The sequence below is a fragment of the Vitis vinifera genome, chromosome 10 (genome assembly GCF_030704535.1).
Source record: "Vitis vinifera cultivar Pinot Noir 40024 chromosome 10, ASM3070453v1".
NCBI classification, from domain to species: domain Eukaryota; kingdom Viridiplantae; phylum Streptophyta; class Magnoliopsida; order Vitales; family Vitaceae; genus Vitis; species Vitis vinifera.
In genome coordinates this window covers 6155212-6175214 of record NC_081814.1, presented here as the reverse complement: position 1 = coordinate 6175214, position 20003 = coordinate 6155212, and the positions used below count along the sequence as shown (strand labels likewise).

The 20003-nt window shown below is 34.8% G+C and overlaps 3 protein-coding genes across 3 annotated transcripts in view; 2 read left to right on the top strand and 1 right to left on the bottom strand.

Moving 5' to 3' along the window:
* Positions 1-2214: 2214 nt before the first annotated feature.
* On the bottom strand, positions 2215-4292 carry LOC100855391 (pentatricopeptide repeat-containing protein At2g33760). The gene is given in 2 exon segments (XM_059739984.1): positions 2215-4167; positions 4169-4292. Coding segments are annotated over 2 exon segments (1776 nt in total). The 5' UTR covers positions 4196-4292; the 3' UTR covers positions 2215-2418.
* A 2157-nt stretch (positions 4293-6449) lies between these two features.
* LOC100246238 (3-deoxy-manno-octulosonate cytidylyltransferase, mitochondrial) lies at positions 6450-10492 on the top strand. Its single transcript, XM_002263644.4, has 8 exons — positions 6450-7069; positions 7319-7364; positions 8036-8122; positions 8220-8344; positions 9301-9440; positions 9537-9588; positions 9690-9800; positions 10085-10492. Exons 1-8 carry the CDS (start codon positions 6842-6844, stop codon positions 10175-10177), a joined length of 882 nt encoding a protein of 293 aa, XP_002263680.1. The 5' UTR covers positions 6450-6841; the 3' UTR covers positions 10178-10492.
* A 976-nt stretch (positions 10493-11468) lies between these two features.
* LOC100251639 (cysteine--tRNA ligase 2, cytoplasmic) overlaps positions 11469-20003 on the top strand; it is a 29997-nt gene continuing 21462 nt past the window's right edge. The window contains exons 1-2 of the mRNA XM_002262961.5: positions 11469-11841; positions 16332-16569. Of these exons, the coding sequence (XP_002262997.2) occupies positions 16400-16569 (170 nt within the window). The 5' untranslated portion in view covers positions 11469-11841; positions 16332-16399. The remainder of the gene's footprint in view (positions 11842-16331; positions 16570-20003) is intronic.

Genomic DNA, 20003 nt, shown 5'->3' with positions numbered 1-20003 from the left:
TCAATGTTCACAACTACACTACTTATGAACTTCTCCTTCAACTTTAATGATTAAGAACCCACATGCAACTCTATGTTTCCAATAGGTTTACCAACCCTTCTGGCCTTTTCAGACGGGAAGGTATTAATTAAACAGCTTTTAAATATTAAAAATATTTTTTGAAAATTAAATTCAAGAAGTGTTTTTGTTTTAGAAACCCATTTACTGAATTCACATTTTTTTTAAAAGGAAAAAAGAAATAAAAAATTGAAATTCCTTCAAGAGATAAATCAAAGGCTTGTTCCTGATCTCCACATGCCTTCATTTTGTCTTCAAGCTCCTTATGGGTTATAAGATCTCATTCTATTAACGTCTATATTAATTTTTGCGGTTTCCCATCTTACTTTGATATTTAAATTCTTCAAGATAACGGTAAGTCCAGCTAATGGGCAATAAATTTTGTGATTTTAATAAGCCGGGCAGAAGTCTGTTTCAACGGCATAAAGTGCAGCAGAGAAAAAGGAACATGCTTGGGCGGATTATTGCTGTAATTTTGAAAATGACCAAATGACAAAAGTCACGTTTTGCCCACCAAAGGGACCAAGTGACAAAGGGTGCTGAAAGTAGAAAGTCATCCTTTTTTTGGGCACATACAACTTAGAACAAGAGTTGATAAATGGGTCTGTTGAGGTCTCATATTTACATAATTTATATGCTTATGGAACAGAATTAGCAGACTAATAAGTTATAGTAATGGTATTTTTGGTGGGTTGTGGGGCCAAAGCCAAAGTTTGCACATGCTCCTTACCCAACAACGGACAAGTTGGCATGGCAACAATGGAGGTTTTGATGGCGCTGACTCACCAATAAAAATACAGAGAGACGGTCAAAAGTGTACTTTCTTAGCAGATTTTTGTATGTATTTATATACCCATTTGAGTTATATTAATAATTTTATATCCAATTTTTTACTATACACACACTTGTCTAGGTTTATAGTTGATTTGTGTAATTTTATCATTGATTTTATTCAAGTAAGGATAAATAAACTTGGGCCAAGTTGTTGATACACTTTTGAACCCTTTTTGTCATTTACACATGAGTTATGTGATGGGATATAATCGCATGTTTACATAATATAGAACTAAAAATAATAATAATAATTTGTAATAATATTTTCCAAATTCAATCTAATTATGATTTTTAAATAATATATATTAAAATATAAAATCAGATTATTTGATATTATTGTTTATTAACTTTGAAGTGTATGTGATTTGTAAGACATTTTGTTATGTTTTAAGGGTTAATTTTATTTATTTATTTTAGAGATTTTGATTAAATATACTTGATTATTATTAATTTGAAATTTTGTCAAAAACATTTGTGATTTTTTAAGTATTAGGATTGTTTGATAAAATTAATTAAAATCATCAAATTGATATTTTTATCTTCCTAGATTATAATTAGTGTAAAGGAAGTCGAGTAACAGTAAAAGTTATGAAATAACAAAGAAATATCGTAAAAGTAATTTAGGATAAGTGAGGTAAAAAAGTAAAATAAAAATATAAACTTAAAAATAAGTTAATTATTTTTACTTATTACTTAAAATTGTTTTTGACTTTCAAATCATACTATTAAATTATTTTATCTAATACATTTAAATTATTAAATAACTTAAATTAAGTTATTAAGTTATTTTAAATTATTAAATGGATTTACCAAACTCCCGCCAAAGCATGGCCTAAATGAACTTGAGCCGAATTGTGGTGATGAAGGAAGAAATCAAGCTTAGAGAGACAGCTCAGCTCGTGGAGTTCAAACAGTGGGGAAAATGGAAAACAAGTTTGAATAGTAGCAGCCAATTTGGAATAGGCCCCACACTTCCAAGAGCATATTATCAGTTCCAATGCTGAATTCCAAAGTTCCAAAATCTACAGCTGCAGGATGCTAGTTCAAATTATGAAGTGATAAACTCTTCCAACTGCTTTTTCTTGGCACCAACTCATCCATTTCAAATTTTGTAGTTCCAATATGGTAGAGAATTCTTATAAATAGGCTTAGCTGCATTTAGAAAGGACTTCTAGTTCAGTTGTAATTTGATATTCTCACTTTTTATTTTTCTTGCACTTTCTTCCCTTTTCTTTCTTGCCAAACATAAGTTGTGAGTGTTTTTCTCCAGCTACGAGAAACTAATTCTATTTTCTCATAAGAAAATCAAATCAGAGATTAAGATTTATAGTGGAGTTCGATGGCAAAGATAATAATATTGATTTTTCTCTCTAACATGAATAATTGAATACAGAGAAATACATCATGAGCATACCTTGAAGATGCAACAGCATTATTGTCTGAAACTGTGTTCATAAACCTTTATCTTCAGTAAACGATCGTGAAAAACTTGTTCGCAGCTGAGCCTCAACTAACAAATAGGGTTCGTCACCAGTAATCCTGGCAAGAGCATAACCCATTTTTGAAATGGTGAAATCGAAGCTTATCCCGAACAATAATTTCTCTATTTGCAATATTTGAGATGAACTTAATAGCTGAATGACAATCCTCACACATCCTAAGGTTCTTCACAATCCTTATAGTCATCCCATGGCTAGTTTTCATCAGCCCAAATGCTATTGCAAGCTTTTCGCTGTGGTATCTAAGGGCATATTCCCTTTCTTCTTCTTCCAACTCATGCATCACCAACTCAGGGGCTGGTACATAACCTGCCTCTTTGCTCCTCAACATCAATTCATCTAAATACTTGTAGATTTCAGTTGTTTCTGGATGAGACCTGTCACCCATGCTAAACAAATAGGACTTCTGACCCACCTCTATTATGCTATAGCCAACTTGCTTCTTCAGGCCTTTTCGAATCATCATATTTCTAACCATTTCCACTCGTTCCATTCGCCCAGCCAATGCATATACATTTGAGAGCAACACATAATGGCTGGGATTTTCGGGTTCAGCGGCTAAAAGATGCTCAGCAACTTGTACTCCAAGGTCTAAATTCTTGTGCATCTTGCAGGCCCCAAGCATGGCAGTCCAAAGTGCAGGTGCTTGCTCCCCCTGTTTCAGATCTTTGATGTATTGAAATGCTTCATTCAGAAATCCAGCACGCCCAAGCATGTCAACCATGCAAACATGATGTTCCACCCTGGGCACCAGGCCGTAGTCTTGCCTCATGCTTGCAAAGGCCTTGCGCCCTTCATGGACTAACCCTGCGTGAGCACAAGCTGACAGGACAGCCACAAATGTGATACCATTTGGAGGTGGCCCATGAATTCTCATTAGGCGAAAAAGCTCGATGGCTTCTCGGCCATAACCATGCATTCCATATCCGGAAATCATAGCCGTCCAAGCAACAACATTCCGCTCATTCATCTCATCGAAAACCTCCCTTGCTTTGCTCACATTTCCGCACCTAGTATACATATTAATCAAGGAAGTGCCAAGGACCACGTTCACATCAAAACTGTTATTAACAATGTAATCATGCACCCAACAGCCCAAATCAAGAGCCCCCGACTGCGAGCAAGCGGACAATACACTTACAAATGTAGCTGAATCGAATTCTACACCCAATTCCCGCATCCGATAAAACAATCCGACCGCTTCTTTAGAAAACCCATTTTGGTCATAACCAGAAATCATCGAATTCCAGGCAATAATTGTTCTCTCCGGCATTCTGTCAAACACTTTCTTAGCCTCACCCACATCACCAGATTTTGCATAGAAAGCGATAAGAGCGGCCTGAACAAACGAATCCGAGTCATACCCACAAACCAAAACATGGGAATGAATGGGTCTACCGATTCTCAAAGCCGAAATATCGGCACACGCCTTTATCACTGCTGTGAACGTGTAATTCGACTGTGGTATAGAGTCTGCCACCATGCGGCGGTAGAAGAGGATAGCATCGCAAGAGAAGCCAAACTTGGAGGAGGCTTTAATGATAGCATTAAAGAGGAAAGAATCGGGATTAGTAATGGAGAAGAAGAGCTGACGAGTGTAGAGGATGGAACCAGCGGTGCAAGCCAAGGTGAGGAGCTTGGTGAGGAGGGCTCGGCTGCGATACGAGCCGGAGACAATGAGGTGGGCGTGGACTTGTTGGAGGGGTTTGAGACGTGGGCCGGCATGGAGCAGAACTTGGTAGGCTGGAGAGTGTGACGGAGACAGTGTGGTCTGGAGGTGTTTGGTTTCCATGAAATATTGCCATGAAAGAAAACGAATGAAAATGAGGGAAAATTGTAATTTGTGCTGCAGCGGTTCACAGAATGGCGAGCTAGGGAAATTAAAACTATAAATTGACTAATATTAAAAGCCTATTTTCCAATTTTACAAATCTATTTGATTTTCCAGAAAAATTACATCAATTAATAAAAATGTTATTATTTTCTATCTTTTATTTTTAAAATTAAAATTTTTTTCGTCACTTCAAAAAGGGGTGTTGGGGCTGGCTTTGTGTTACTAGCCTCAGATAGGTTAATTTTAGTCTTTAGAAAGAGACCTCAAGTGGGGCTTCCCTGCCCCTAATAATGAAGTAGAATACGAAGCACTAATGGCAGGATTGAAAATGGCATTGTGCGTGGGAATTGGTGTTCTCCATGTCCATTATGATTAGTAGGATATGAAGTGAAAGATGAAAAAAAATGCTTTTTATGTCATGAGACGGTGAACGGGTTGATTAGAAAGTTTGAAAAGAGTGGAAGTCTTTTCCTGCCTAAGAGCAAACAACTTGGATGCGAACTCAAATGACTTTCAGCTGTCATCTGCCCATTGACTACATTGATTGAAAGACAATGAGCAATAAATTATTGCTTCTAGAAAGGGGAAAAGGTTTTGGATTAGCGCAGGCCTATATGGAGTCCTACAATCTCACACGCAAAATCTGCTACGATTTTTTTATTTTTTTATTAATGAATTGTGTTGTGCTAAGTCGCTACTTGACCAACCTTATCCTAACTCTACAAGTAACAACGATTGAAGCAAACACAGGAAAGACTTTCGAAGAGTACAAAATTATTCTGATGTGTTCCGACCTTTAAGATTTTTGCCTAAGAGAACCAAGATCACACCAATTTTCATACCCTCTAATTTATCAAGGTAATGGGAGAGCCTATTTATATCCGAATGTTGCCTCCTTCTACTTTATTTTGAATTCAAACAATACTCTTTGAATTCGAATTGGGAGTTAGGGTGGTTACACAACTCTTGTAACCATCCAGTTGAACACACCCCTTAAGTCTTGTGGTGCCTCACACAACCATGTTTAACATTTGATGTCTTATTAGGTCATTAGTTACCACCATCAATGCCTCTTCCTAAGAGGCACCATGCAACTGGCCAAATGTCCCCTCTCATGGAGTCAATCCCCATGAATCAAGTCCAAGCAACCGTGTTACATGTCAAGCCACATCGATGCCTTGTCTTGGCCCGTATATGTAAGTCAACCCACCCATACATGTGAACCATTCACGCATGCCAATTTGTCCTTACGTGTCAACGTATTTAATGTGTTAGTATGTCTTAATTCACAAAAATGATGTCCATGTAATAAGAATTAGCGTGTCATATTTCACACACATCTAACACTAGTCATGTACTACCATGTTTGAGTCAATCTATTTTGTTATAGCACCAAGTCAAATCTAAGTTAACCTGTCTTGTGCATTTACAATCCATGGTATTGTATCTATGGTTAGTTATCTTCTTACATATGGTATTGCACCATTGTGCCAAACCATATGGAGGGGATGCTACAATCGCACCTATCTCATTATGGCCATAAGTTGCACACTGTCACTCATTATGGTCATAGATAGCACACTATCATATAGCGGTGTGCCCATATTTAGGTGCTATCAAGACTCATCCATGCGTCTTACTCATGTTCAAGGCCTTGCATCATGTCCCTTTGGTATGATCAAGCTTAAGTCATGTTATCTTTCTTGAGTTATATATGCAACTGGTCCCTTTTTAAGAGAATTTTAAGTCATTTCCAAGTTGATTTGAGTAGATATTAAGGTGCTTGAGGAATAGTGATTTTTTATTAATCACAAAAATTTTGAAAAATCAAAATTCTACTTGGATACTCTCTTTAAAAGCTTCCTCTTCGTTGAAAAAAAAAAAATACTAGCACCCCAAAATTAAACATTTGAATTTTGGCCAAGATGGGTCATGCCACATGCTACAACGTGTTGTAAGTTTGTAACATGTTAGGCAATGTTTTGCAATATGTGGAGTCTCGTGCTACATTGCTACATGTCGTATCATGCCAACAACGTAAGTTGTCCTAACAACACCACCTAACCTGCTCATTACTTATTGTTAGCCTCGTTTCCATCTTGCTTCTCTCTTTAGGTCTTCAAGGGTGCAAAGTGCTCACCCATGATGCCCTTGGCACTATCGTTCAAGTCAAGGGGCAAACACCTACCCTGTGATAAAAAGGAAGCTCAAAACTTGCAGATTAAAGAAACAAGACATTCAATTATTAATTGACAACCATACAAGCACTCTTTTTCCAAGCCATTCTAAAATAAGAACGAAAACGAGCTTCACGTGCTAGCATTCTAAAAATAAACAAAGCGCCGGATTTTGATAACCGGAAAACCTCAGCAATTTTAAACTGAATGAGATGGTTGTGACACGGACTCCCAAACGACGTCGATCTGTTTGGTGTACAAACATTAAACTCAGAAAACAACGACCCCATATGCCTCGGCAGCATTCAACACAAACCAAACGACGCCGTTTTGTCATCCTGAAATCCTAGCAGAAGCACGCGCACTTACCCAACTCCAGCTCACGCGCCTCGTCGTTCCACCGTACCCCTAACAAAAACAGCTTACAGAATCACTGAAACATGAGTCCCAGATTGAATTCTTCATCCGACCCTGACGCCACCACCGGGTCATGGATCATTCGCGGCATCTTAGCCGGGGCAGCCGTCGCCGGCGCTTGCGCGTTGGTCACTCTCCGGCGATCGGTGAAGCTTCGGAGCCAAGTAGTGGGTATCATACCCGCCCGTTTCGCGTCCTCTCGGTTTGAAGGCAAACCTCTCGTACCCCTCCTCGGAAAGCCGATGATTCAGGTACTAGGGAACAGTTTAAGAAAATTTCTCGCTTTAATTCAGATTCATTCCACTGTAATTACTCTTGTTTTCTTTTGAATTTGAGGCTGCAACATAAATTTAATTTTACAAAGGGGGAGTTTTCATTTGCTTTGTGACCCAAAGCTAATGACTTTTCTGTTTAATCTGTTGTAATAAAAAAACATCCGAAAAAGCATTTTCGTTTTGGGTTTACCTAGCATTCTATGACTATTTTGTTGGTATTTTCAGAGAACCTGGGAAAGAGCAAAACTTGCCACCACATTGGATCAACTGGGTATGACCACTAAGTCAACCCCATTTTTCTTTGGGCTTTGTTTCTAAGATTTTTGGCTTCATATTTTTTTAGCAGACATTACCCTTTTAAGATAATAATCACTCTGTATTTTGTTTGGGTCTGTTCCTCGGTTTTGCATCTATGATACTGGTATTCTCAGTGTTCCAAACAATGGGTCATGGGTGCCATTGTGTTTGTGTTGAAGTCATTATGAGAACTGCTGATGAATATGATGACAGTAGATTAAACCATGTAAAATGCTATTTGGGTCATGTACAGAGGAAGAATCTATCTTCTTCTGACTTGTTAGTAAATGTGTATTAGCTATTTGTAACCAATAGAAATGTTAGAGGCTTTTTGATTGCTCTGATTAGGTTGGGGAGTTGTGCTTGATTTTTTTTTATTGAAATTACTGAAATGATTAGGCTCCATTTGGATATTGGAAAGAATTAGGGAAAGGAAAGGAAAGGAAAGGAAAATGATGGAAAAATTCTTGAAAATGAATTCTGGTACTGAGCCTAGTTCCAACATTTCTCTCCATGCTTCCCAATTTCTCAGAGGTTGAAATGGAACCTTTGTGTTCATAACATGCTCTCAAACATTTTTGTCAACAGAAAATTTTCTCTCTCAATTTGTTTGTAACTTATGATACCTATCTTTGTCTTGTCTAGTTGTGGCTACGGATGATGAGAAGATAGCAGAATGCTGTAGAGGATTTGGAGCTGATGTGATAATGACATCAGAGTCTTGCCGAAATGGTAGGCTTCTGAATTTTTCCTTTTTGTGATTTTAATTGTCTCCTTTTTGGTGCTTGAATTATTATCACTGCTTAGATTGTTTGTTTATTTCTGTTAGGAACTGAACGCTGCAATGAGGCTCTCAAAAAACTGAGAAAGAATTTTGATATTGTTGTCAATATTCAAGGAGATGAGCCTCTTATCGAACCAGAGATTATAGATGGGGTAGTAAAAGCTCTACAGGTATTTATTCCTGTTTTGAACTTTAGTTTCTTGATGAAAGTGGGGTTAACTACCTTAAATAAACAAAGTTTTCTCATTTACCTAAATCCATCCACTTCTCCTTTTTATAGGGAACAACACAAGGGATTTCTTAGTCTTAATTTTATTAAATGCAAGTAGGCAAAACTTTGGGATACAATATGATGCATTTCCTCAATGGTGTTTTTACCTTCCGTTATCTAATTTTTCTTCTGTTTTCAAGTATTTCCGGTTATTTTATTCCTCCATGTCCTTTTAAGTGCAAAGAGTAAAAACACTGTCCAATTTTCTTGTGTGATTCTATTGTGCATTCAAATGCCTAATGAACAGCAATGAATGGAGCTCCATATTATCCCTATGCTGGCTTGCCCTCTCTTTGATCTCTTTAAAACACCAATAAGCACTGACATGAATAACAATGGTTGGTCTGCCTGTTCTCCTTTCTCTCCCTTCTCTCTCGTCTCTCATCGAGGACATCAATGTCAGTTGAAGCTTTCAAATCAATCACAAGCTTGTCTTGGCTACAATTGAAACTAGTGCATTAAATTAAGCAATTTCCATGTAATGTGATTTCCCCCCAAAATGAGCATGTTCATGAAACATAAAGGAATTTTTTGGAAACTGAGGTGAATCTTGTGTAAACACCATAAGAAGCGCAAGATAAAATTTCTTGTATGTCATTTTGCCGTTCCTTAACATCTCCTTTTCTTTTTTCTTGTTTCCTGTGCATTCTCCTTTTTCACATTTTGTGCATCCTGAGGATTGACTTCTGTTTCCCATATGTTCTCTTCATCCATCACACTAATATGTCCCAACCACCAGGAACATATATGATTAGAATGCTAAGGTGGTGTCTGTTTCTCATATCTAGACTGCTGTTTGTTACACATTTCCGTTTTCAAATGTTGAATTGATGGAATTAGTTTTGTGTTCTGCAGGCAGCTCCTGATGCAGTATTTAGCACTGCAGTCACATCTTTAAAACCTGAAGATGCATCTGACCCAAATCGAGTGAAATGTATTGTGGATAATCGAGGTTATGCAATCTATTTTTCAAGAGGATTGATTCCCTATAACAAGTGAGTTTTATGGTATATTTTTGGTTGGATGTAATTATTTTTAGTGTTCTCGGCTACATTCAGAACATTCATGTATCCATCCATGTACGAACACAGGTCAGGGAAGGTCAATCCACACTTCCCATATTTTCTCCATCTTGGTATCCAGGTATTGAATTAACTATAAGTTCAAAAAACCTTACGCATATATCTTTCTGTGCTAATATGTTCCAGCATGCCTCATGCCAACACTCTATTCTGTCTAGCCAGAGCTATGATGCCCAGTTTCTAAGGATATATCCAGAGCTTTCACCTACTCCACTGCAACTAGAAGAAGACCTGGAGCAGCTTAAAGTCCTTGAGAATGGGTATAAGATGAAGGTATTGTATCATCTTCAGTTCTCTATTTGTTTACTGATGATGCCCTCTTAGGGCAAAAAAATAATAATCAAACGATTTATTATTTGACTTGGGGATGGAAACCTGTTATGTCCGTCCTTGAACTCACATAATCCAGTTTGGTACTCCTTGTAAGTCATTCATGGAAGATGGCCAGATTCTTTTGACTAAAAGCAGAATGTCCTTGCAAATTATTCCATCCCCAGGAAAAGCAACCTTTTAACTTGCTTTCTGGGTTAGAAGCTTATATTTTACTTCTCTAGCAGGTGATTAAGGTTGATCATGATGCTCATGGTGTTGATACTCCAGAAGATGTTGAGAAAATAGAAGCTTTGATGCGTGCACAAAACTTGTCTTAGTTTATTGCAAGATAGAGAAGGCAGAGAAGGCGGCGTGGGGGCTCCATCAGCCCATTTATAAAAGAAAATTCTCCCATGATTTTGTTGTTTCAGATAAGCAATTCAGTTTTCTGACTCCAAGCCCGTTTTATGTTTTGGCAAAGAGCAGGCTCTGGAAATAGAGAGTTCTTGATGGCTTTTATGCTTTTGTTCTAATGAGTTTGTCTCTTGTTGGAGATTCAATTTTGTCAGCTACGATTATTTCTGCCACATACAGTGCAGACGCCCGTGATATACATTCTTTTCTTAATCAAAATAAACCCCCAATATTATTTACATTTGGCTTGTGATGATCTTTCTTTGTTTTTTCCTTGCCTTTTTCTGATCAAAAGAAGAACAAACTGGACTCAACACCCAATCCCCCAATAATATTGTCAAAGACTGTTCTCAAAATATCTATTGGAAAATCCTAAAACTTGATTTTGACGAGTGTGTGTTTGTCTACTGTCTTTAAAAACCAATGAAAATTATCATGTGATTTAAAAACGGCTTTTTGTTTTTAAAAATAAAAAACTGTTTTAAAAATTTTCTAATATTGTTTTGTCATTATTATTTAAAAATGATTTTTTAAGACAAAACGAAAACTGAAAATAAATTTTAGAAAACAAGTATAAGTTGTTTTTATTAAATTTTAAAAATAAAAAGAAAATATTGATTTGTTTGATTATGTTTTCTAAAACTATTTTTAATTTTTAATCTTTAATTTAAAAATAATTTTTTTAAAAATATGGTGAAATGTGCCTTAACTTTTACTTTTTCTGTTTCATTTTATTTTTAAAAACAAAAAACAATTTTTAAAAGCTTCCTCAAATAAACTCTATTTAATTAAAAAAAATAGTTTTTAAAAACAAACGAAATTATAGGCAAACGGGAAATTAATTAAAACACTTATTTTACTTATATTAAAAATAAATATTAAAATTATTTTTATATTATAATAATTTTTTCATTAGAATAATTTTTTTATAATTAAAAATTTGATTTATTTTTAACTAATGTATAATTATAAATTTATTTTTTATTTTTTAATAAGACTTATCTTAAATTTAATTTCATATTATTAAATAAAAAATTTATCAAAGTTTTATAAAATAAAAATAAGAAATCATTTTTAAAAATAATACAAATTTTTCATTAAAACAAACTTTTTATTTTTTATTTTTTAAAACATCTTACTACACACTCCTAATTTTTAAAAAACCGGTTTTTATTCTCCATTTTGAAAATAAATTTTAAAAAAAGTTTTGTAAAACACCATTCAAAAAACCCTGGTGGCAGCGGACGTAGTGTCGGACTGTAATGGTGGAGTGCCCGGTGGTGGGGGTTGCCGGAGGTGTGGCTTCTGGCGAGAAGGGGTGGCTGCCGGCGAATGAGAGAAAGGTGAGAGAAGGGGTGGCTGCCGGCGAATGTGGGTATTATGTTGATCTTGGGCCAATTATCAGGCCCATCTGGCTCCGAAACGTAATTCTCCCAAAATAACAGAAGAAAATTAAAAAGAGTGAGAAAAACCGTGGATGAGAAGTTAATAGAGAGAGAAGAGGTGCCGATCCTCAGAACGCAGAGAGAGAAGAGGCTCCTGGTGTTCAAAACGCAGAGAAGACACGAAGAAGAGACCCGTCTCTCAGGTTAGGGTTTTTCTCTCTTCTTTCATTGTTTCTGTCCCATTTTTTCGGCTTCTTCATGGAGATTTCTTCTGGTTTTGAGGTTTTTTTTTTTTTTTTTTTTGTAATGTTAGAGGAATCTGACTTTTGAGGCATTGAAGTAAAGTTTCTTTGATATTTCGATGCTATTTTTTTTTTAAAATAGATTGTATGCCTCCGTTTGATTGAAAGTGTTGTGTTGGTTTATTTGATTGAAATGCTGGATTTTCAGCATCTGGTTTAATTTCCGAACCCATTTGATTTGGGAATTTTCTTTTTTGGTTGACTCTGGCCTTCTCTGTAACTAAGAGGAATGGGTGGAAAGAATGCCAGTGACCTATGGAACTTGATTCGTTGAATGAACACCAATATGTTTATTGATATTAAAAAAAACAAATATTGACACTCCACCTGTATGATTGTTGAGTTGGGAATGTACTTCTATGTATTAGACCTTTTATATATATTTAGGTTTTTCTTTCCTCATATGTGATGTTAATGAGATTTTAAGAGCTTCGAGGTTGCTGGGTGTCGTCATGTCAAAAGCCAATAAGATTGCCGATGCCTTAGCCTATCATATCACATGTAGGTCATTCTGTGACAAATGATTGTATTTGGGATTGGAAAGTTCCTTGCAATATAGCAAGATTGGTGACAGAGATTGTGCAAGCTTTTAAAATGCCTAGATCTTTCTGTATGTGTTGTTGTTAGTAAGGGATTTGTTTTTCTTACGTCGAAGAAAAAGAATAACAGGTGTGAGAAATATAAAATATGGACACCCCTTGTGCTTAAGTGAAGTCTTCCGTGATGGAAAGATGGCCTATTTCTGATTTGGGTGTGCTTCTTCTGACAACCCTCTCTCCATGTCCTATTTTCCACTCAATCATATTCTTTCCATCTAGGTAAATTAATTTTGCTTACAAATGCTTATATACCATTTTTGTTTCAGTGGTTAATCTGTAATTCTCATCTACGTTTTGGAGTTCTGACATGTTCATAGTATGAAGCTTTTATACCTTTTTTTGGGTGGGATATTTTAGTTCTGTCTTTACAAGAGGTGATAATAGGTTGTGGAAAATCTAGAGGCCAAGTGACCACCCACCCCTCCTTCCCTTCCCCCTGGACTCTTGTTTATTTATCATTTTTCGCATTTCACCCTGTTTCTTGTTGTTTTATCTTTGCTATAACTAAAGTATAAATATATATGTATATTTGTATGACAGTGGTCTGTGGTTATTTATTGTCCTATGGTATTAAGTTTGGCAGTCTAATCCCTTCATTTATTCTATGTTAATTGTGTTCTAAGGTCTGAAGTATGTTCTTGAGGTATGGTTTTTACTTTTGCTGAGCACCAGATGAGCATTAGCTCAATCACATCTGGTTGGCTCTGTTCTTCCATGTGGAGGGCAAGGTCTAATAACCAAGATCTTTTGAGGAGAAAATAGAGTTGGCAATATTGGAATAGCTCTAACCCATTAAATCTTGTAAGGAGCTGAGTCATCTATGGCATCACCATATACATGAACCTTCTGTGCTTTCAGCCTACTGGTGGAAAGCTTGAAGGATCAAGGGCTGTGTGATATATTATATTTATTTTAAGTTCTAAGCCTCCACCTCAAGTTGGGGTATATCCTACAAGTATTCCTAAATTACTAACAGACTATACAATAATTTGGTTTTTTGTAGGGTAGTTCACCATACAGACACAGAATGTCAACCCCTTCTCCCTGAAGCCCATGCCCAACTAGTCTCAATATTCTTCAATGTTATTGCAGTTTCTGAACATTACTTCATATTTATATATATATATACACCCACTTAATGAAATTAAAATGGTGTTATTAATTTAAAAGAACAAATTTATTTATATGTGAAAGAAGATGGTTCTTCATGAGATATGATTGATCAGTTGCTGCAGATGGATGGATGCCAAACTTATTTTATTTGCACAGACAATCATATTAGAATGATATTTTTTTTGGGTGCAATTCTGGAAGTGAGAAAGAGATTTGGTGATGCATTCATGACAAAAATGATGGGAAAAAGAAAAGAAAAAAGAAAAAAAATGAAATTAACCAAGATAGTCCACTATCATAGACAAAGGAACTAAGCAAAGGCCCCTTTTCTTCAGTTCTGTACAGTCACTATCCCTGCCAATAAAACCCACTTCATCACCTCTCTCATTTGTCTGCCTATATGAACTCCCTTTCTCATACAAAAAAACAGAGTCCAAAGCCATTCACCACCAACTCCAGCATCATGTTAAAATAATTAAGAATTCAAACCCATCAAAAGAAAAATGGAAAAAGATTAGAAATTACAAGAATGATAAAAATGGAAAAAAAAAAAAAAAAAAAAGAAAGAAAAAAACACCCTCTCTTCAGTTGTGCTCTGTTTGTACTGTTGTTGGTCAGTATATTTTAAGATGACATGGAGAGAGTTTTGATAAGAATTTGAATGCTTTCATCATCCATCTATATGTTCAAGCCAGGGATCTTAGTTTCGATCTTATAACCTGACATTTTTACTTCAATGAAACTTAAAATTTTATCACAATTTCTCTGGAAATTCTAATACTATACCTTAAAGGTTTTTCCTCTGTTTTGGGTTTAAGTTTTATTATTTGTTTAACTGGAAATGAAATAGTGATATTTTGAAGTAATATTGGAAATTCTGCATTGTAAAAGGTGAAAATTTAGAACCTTAAATCTATCTGTGTTTGCTTAAATTCATAATTTGTGCCTCTGTTCTCAATGGTATTGGTACTGGTACACAATTTTAAAATTGATTAATAGATTTCATTGGTCCTTTTAAGAAAATTAAATAATTAATTTGACTATTGTCCACTTTATAATGAGAAAAGTTATGTAAGAAGATTTTCATGATGTAATTCTTCTACTTCTACCTTTTTTATGGCCACTTCATTTTCTTTCATTTCAAATACTAAAAATGACCATAATGGTCTTATTGCACTTTATCCTATTTAAAAAGTGGAGTAAGGAGAAGCATTCTCCATTTGTGATTTTTCTTTGATATGTAGAATTTTTCATACATGGAAAATTCACTTGACTCTTACCATAAGACCCCATAGTCCATATCAAGCAGTCACATGGCTACATCACTTTCTGATGTGGATCACTATTGGCTTTCTTGGTGGGTGCATTAGCTTTACATGCATGGGTTTATTTAATATATTTGATATTGCCATTGTTTTTTAGAAATGATGATACAAGATTATCTCTTACTGATACTGGGTGATGATTTTATGTGAGGCATAGAAGAATACGATACTGAAAACCATGGACCCCATTCAATTGGACTGAAAAATTCAAACTCTTATTGCCATTGTTTTTTTGCTAGCTACTTTTAATTTAATATTTATTTATTTTGCCCATAGAAAAAAAATTTAATTGAAATACTTATTTGACTTGTATTAAAAATGAATATTAAAATTATTTTCATCTTATAGTAATTTTTGTTTCACTAGAATAAAAAAAAAAATATTTTCATCATATTAATATAAATTAAATTCATAAAATTTTTGTAAAATAAAAATAAGACATTGTTTTTAAAAACAATACAAATTCTTTCATCCAAACAAGTTTTTTGTTTTTTGTTTTTAAAAACTATCTTTTAAAACATCTTGTCAAACACTCTTGTTTCTAAAAAATTCTAAAAAACTGTTTTTTGTTCTCTATTTTAAAAACAATTTTTAAAAAACACTACCAAATGAGTAATTCTCTTTTATGTTTAAAAACAGAAATGGGTAACAACTCCTATAAAAAAAGAGGAACTCTAAAAAAAAGAAAAAATTATATTACATTTTTTTAAAGCTACTATCTAAAATTTTAGAATTTGAGTCATAATTTTTCAAAATTATTATATTTCTAAAATAAATATTTACATTTTTTGTAAAAAAAAATTTAAATTTTACAATATTATTAATTTTTAAAGATAAAAAACAACATCTGTATCCAAATAACACTTGTGAGATTATGTAAGAACTCAGAGAAATGAAAGAGATATCAGATTCAAGAAAAGTTAATTATTTAATTGATTATTTTTTAGTTTTCTTTTTAATTTTTTTTATTTTTAATTTTTAATTTTAAGTTATTTTATTTTATCAAATGTATTAAATGATTTAAATTAAGACGGAGAAGTTCCCCACTGAAACTGAAGTCAAATAAGCAAAACTGGAAAAGTGGAACTAGATCAAACAAACAGGGCCCAATGATAATCCTGAACTAGGATAACCTAAACTGGTGCATGGAAAGATATCTTAGCTGGTACAATAATCAAAAGAGTATTACTGTGTTTATATCAAAAGCTCAAAAAATCCAACCTGAAAAGGCTTTATTAAACGAAGGCATGACGATTTCTATGTATAAATCCATGTATCACTGAAAACCTACAGAGAGAACTTCTGCATTGTTCTTCCAGTCACTATTTTTTCTGCATTGTTTTTGTTTCTCCAGTCACCATTGTTTCAGAGGGTTAGGGTTTCTTCTTCAAACCTTTGAGAGATAGCTTGGCAGTATCTTCGATGGCGGAGATGACGGAATTGAGAGTGTACAACACCATGACTCAGCAGAAGGAGATCTTGAAGCCCGTTGTTGATGGCAAAGTCTCCATGTACGTCTGTGGTGTCACTGCATACGACCTCAGCCATCTTGGCCATGGCCGCGCTGCCGTCTCCTTTGACGTCCTCTACCGGTTTGTTTTGTTCCTCAACCATTGAAGTTGTTTGATTTCATTTTATTTTAGCCTGCAAAGATTGATTTTTTTTTTTCCTGCAATAGATCCTTTTCGCTTCGGTATGGAGCTTGGGAAAGAGATATATCTATATGTCTATATATATATATATATAGATTTCATTTTTATGTTAATTTCATGTGCGGGTTTAGTGTAAAAATAAGAGGTTTATCTGGTGTGATGAAAATGTGTGACAATTCAAAATTCTGAATTTATCATCTTTAGAGGCAAAAATTATTTAGGGTTGCTTTTGTTGTGAAATCGAGAAATGTTTGTTGTTCTTGAGAACAGGAAAAAATTGAGAATAATACAAAAATAAATAAAACCTGTGTAGCTGTAAGGTTTTTAAAGCTACTTTTGAAAGTGTTTTTTGAAAATGGCATTTTTTGGAAAATGTTGTAATATTGTTTCATAATTGAATATGATGCAAAATGGAACATGTTAGGTTGTTCTTGTCTTTCAAATGAAGACATTTCTCAAAAAGTAATTTTGATTCTGTTGGCAAACAAGCCCTTACAGGCTTCTTGTAATTGATGCTTTAATCTCGTGGTGATGCAGGAAGAACCTTTTTTTTTTTGTTCTTTTTGATAGGTAAAAAAGAGTGTATTAATAGAAAAAGGTATACATGGTGTATATAAAGAGACTTAACAACCAAAAAAAGTTCGAAAACACAAAAAACTGCAATTGCGCTTTACATAGTGCCAAGCCAATCCACAAAGTCTACCAACAACATGGATCCAGCCCCACTCTACTAGAACCCACTCCCAAAGAAGGTACAAAAAGGAATTTCTAATCGCAAGATCCATGTTTTCACAATTTTCAATGACTCTCCTATTTCTCTCCTACCAAACGGTACAAAACAAACACAAAGGAGCAGCCTCCCAAGCTTTTTTTCTCTTTTTACGAACAAAAATCTTGCACTAGCTCAAGAGAACCCCCCTAATAATGGAATGCAACACCCACTGAACCCCAAAGAGAGCAAAAATCAAATGCCTAAAAAATTGCACCTTCGAACAATGTAGGAGAATATTATCAACTGCTTCTTCCTCTTAAGGTGATCCAACGTAAAAAAAAAAAAAAAAACTGATTTTCGATGGTACCCACAAGCTCCAAATTATGCGAAACGGAAACATCTGTACCCTCCTGAATGCCAAAGAAGAGTAAAATGACTTAACTGAGAAGTTACCGTTCTTTGTAGCTAGCCGCACCCCGCACCATAATATCTTTTGAATCCACAATAATGGAGTACTCATACAACCTCCTAAAAAAGACTTCTACCTCTTCTAATTCTCAATCATGCAATTGTCTCCCAAATCTAGGATTCCAGCTATAGTTGTCCCAAACATCTACCACCTAATCATTTTTTAAAGGACTCTCTCAAAGGTGTGTCCTCACACTATTTGTCCTTCCAAACTTTCACCTTGTTCTCGGAACCAACCTTAAAACTAGTTTTATCCTTGAAATCCTCCTAAACATCTCTAATAGCGTCATAAAAGATGAGGGATCTCCACTCCTGCGCCTTCTCTTCCCTTAATTGAGAAGCCTTAAAAAAAACCCCCCTCCTTCGCCATGATGAGGATGCGGGAGAGTCTCCATTGTCAAGATGAATATATAAGGGGACATAGGATCACCTTTTTTCAAACCTCTAGAACTTTGGAAAAACCTGGAATGGGATCCATTGACCAAAAAGAGAAATGAACTATGGAAATACACCATTTGATCCAACCAGTGTTGTTAAAAGCAAAAGGCGATGTCAAGGCGATAAGACTCCTTTTATCGTAAGGCGAAAAACAAGGCGATAACTTGACTTTAGTAGGGCAATAAAAAATATGCATATATTTAGCTATTCGATACTCAACCAATATAAGTGTTGTCTTCAACAATCAACACTATTAATTTTTCATCCTTTATGATGTCTTGTAAAATTAGAAAAATAGTAATAATTATTCAAAGTGTTAAATATTATACCCCACTTCATAAGAAACATCATATTATTTAGAGATATCCATTATGTCTAAATGCATATCTTAATTTTTCAGACATCTAAAAAACAAAAAAATAAAATAAAATAAGAGATTGAACATTCTAAAGAAGTTTTGGGCATCATCATCATTGTCATAATTGAAATTAAAATTGTCATCACTTCCATAAAGACTAGATTGATAGCCCTCCATCTTATTATCTCTATGATTGATAATATAATATTTCATCTTATACTTCGTTTAATCCAATTTTAGATTGAATGAAATTATAATCTAAGTATGTTTAATCTTACCTTATGGTCAAAGACGATCACCTCTATGCTTTGCGCCTTATCCCATGGCAATTGCCTAGGCTTTGCCTCTTTGAAGTTCTCTTGCCTAGGTTTCAAGAGGTGACTTTTATTTCTCCTACTTGGCCTGATGGCCTAGGCAACCCAGACATTCGCCTTTGATAACACTGAATCCAACCAATCCATTTGGAGCCAAACCCCATTTTTTCCAATAATACTAAAACAAAGTTCCAATTTACATGATCATACACTTTTTCGATATCAAGCTTACAAATAACCTCTTTCAACTTGCCTTTAATTCTAGAATCGATGGTCTCATTTGCAATCAAAACCGCATCCAATATTTGTCTCCTTGCCACCAAAGCATGTTGAAAGTTTGAAACTAATTTACCCACCACTTTTTTAAGTCCATTGGCTAAGACCTTTGCTAGGAGCTTGTAGAGGTCTCTTACCAAGCTAATTGGTCTAAAATCCTTTAAGTCTTTTGCACCCCTTAGGAACTAAGACTATAAATGTGGCATTTAAACTCCTCTCAAAAAACCCTACGTCATGGAATTCTACAAAAAACCTCATCACCTCCTTTTTCACAAAATTGCAACAAAACTTCCAAAAGGCCATGGTAAAACCATCCGATCTAGGTGCTTTATCCCCACATAGATCAGATAAACCAGCAAAAACCTTGATGAGGATGAATATTCAAGATATATATTAAGAAAGGGAATTAGTATTAGTTGTAATTAAAGTAGGATTAGTATTACCTAGAATTAAATTAGGATTGATCTTTGTTGGAGTCTAATTAGGATTAGCTAGTTAAGTTATAATATAATTAGAATTTGAGTCATGATAGGTTATTAGAGTCTTAGTAGACTTTGGATGTTATAATTAGAATTAGAATCATAATAGGTTATTAGTGTCCTAGTAGACTTTGAATTTCTTAGAGAAACCTATAAATAGACTAATCAATGTAAATCAAAGGGATGAATTGATGAATAATATTATATTTTCTTTCATTGCAAGGTTGCAACCCTTAATGGTGAGACTCCATTGATTTTTTTCTAGGTGAGACTCCTAGAAGGCCTTAGTGAGACTCTAAGGTTTTCCATTTTTTCTTCATTGTTTCTTC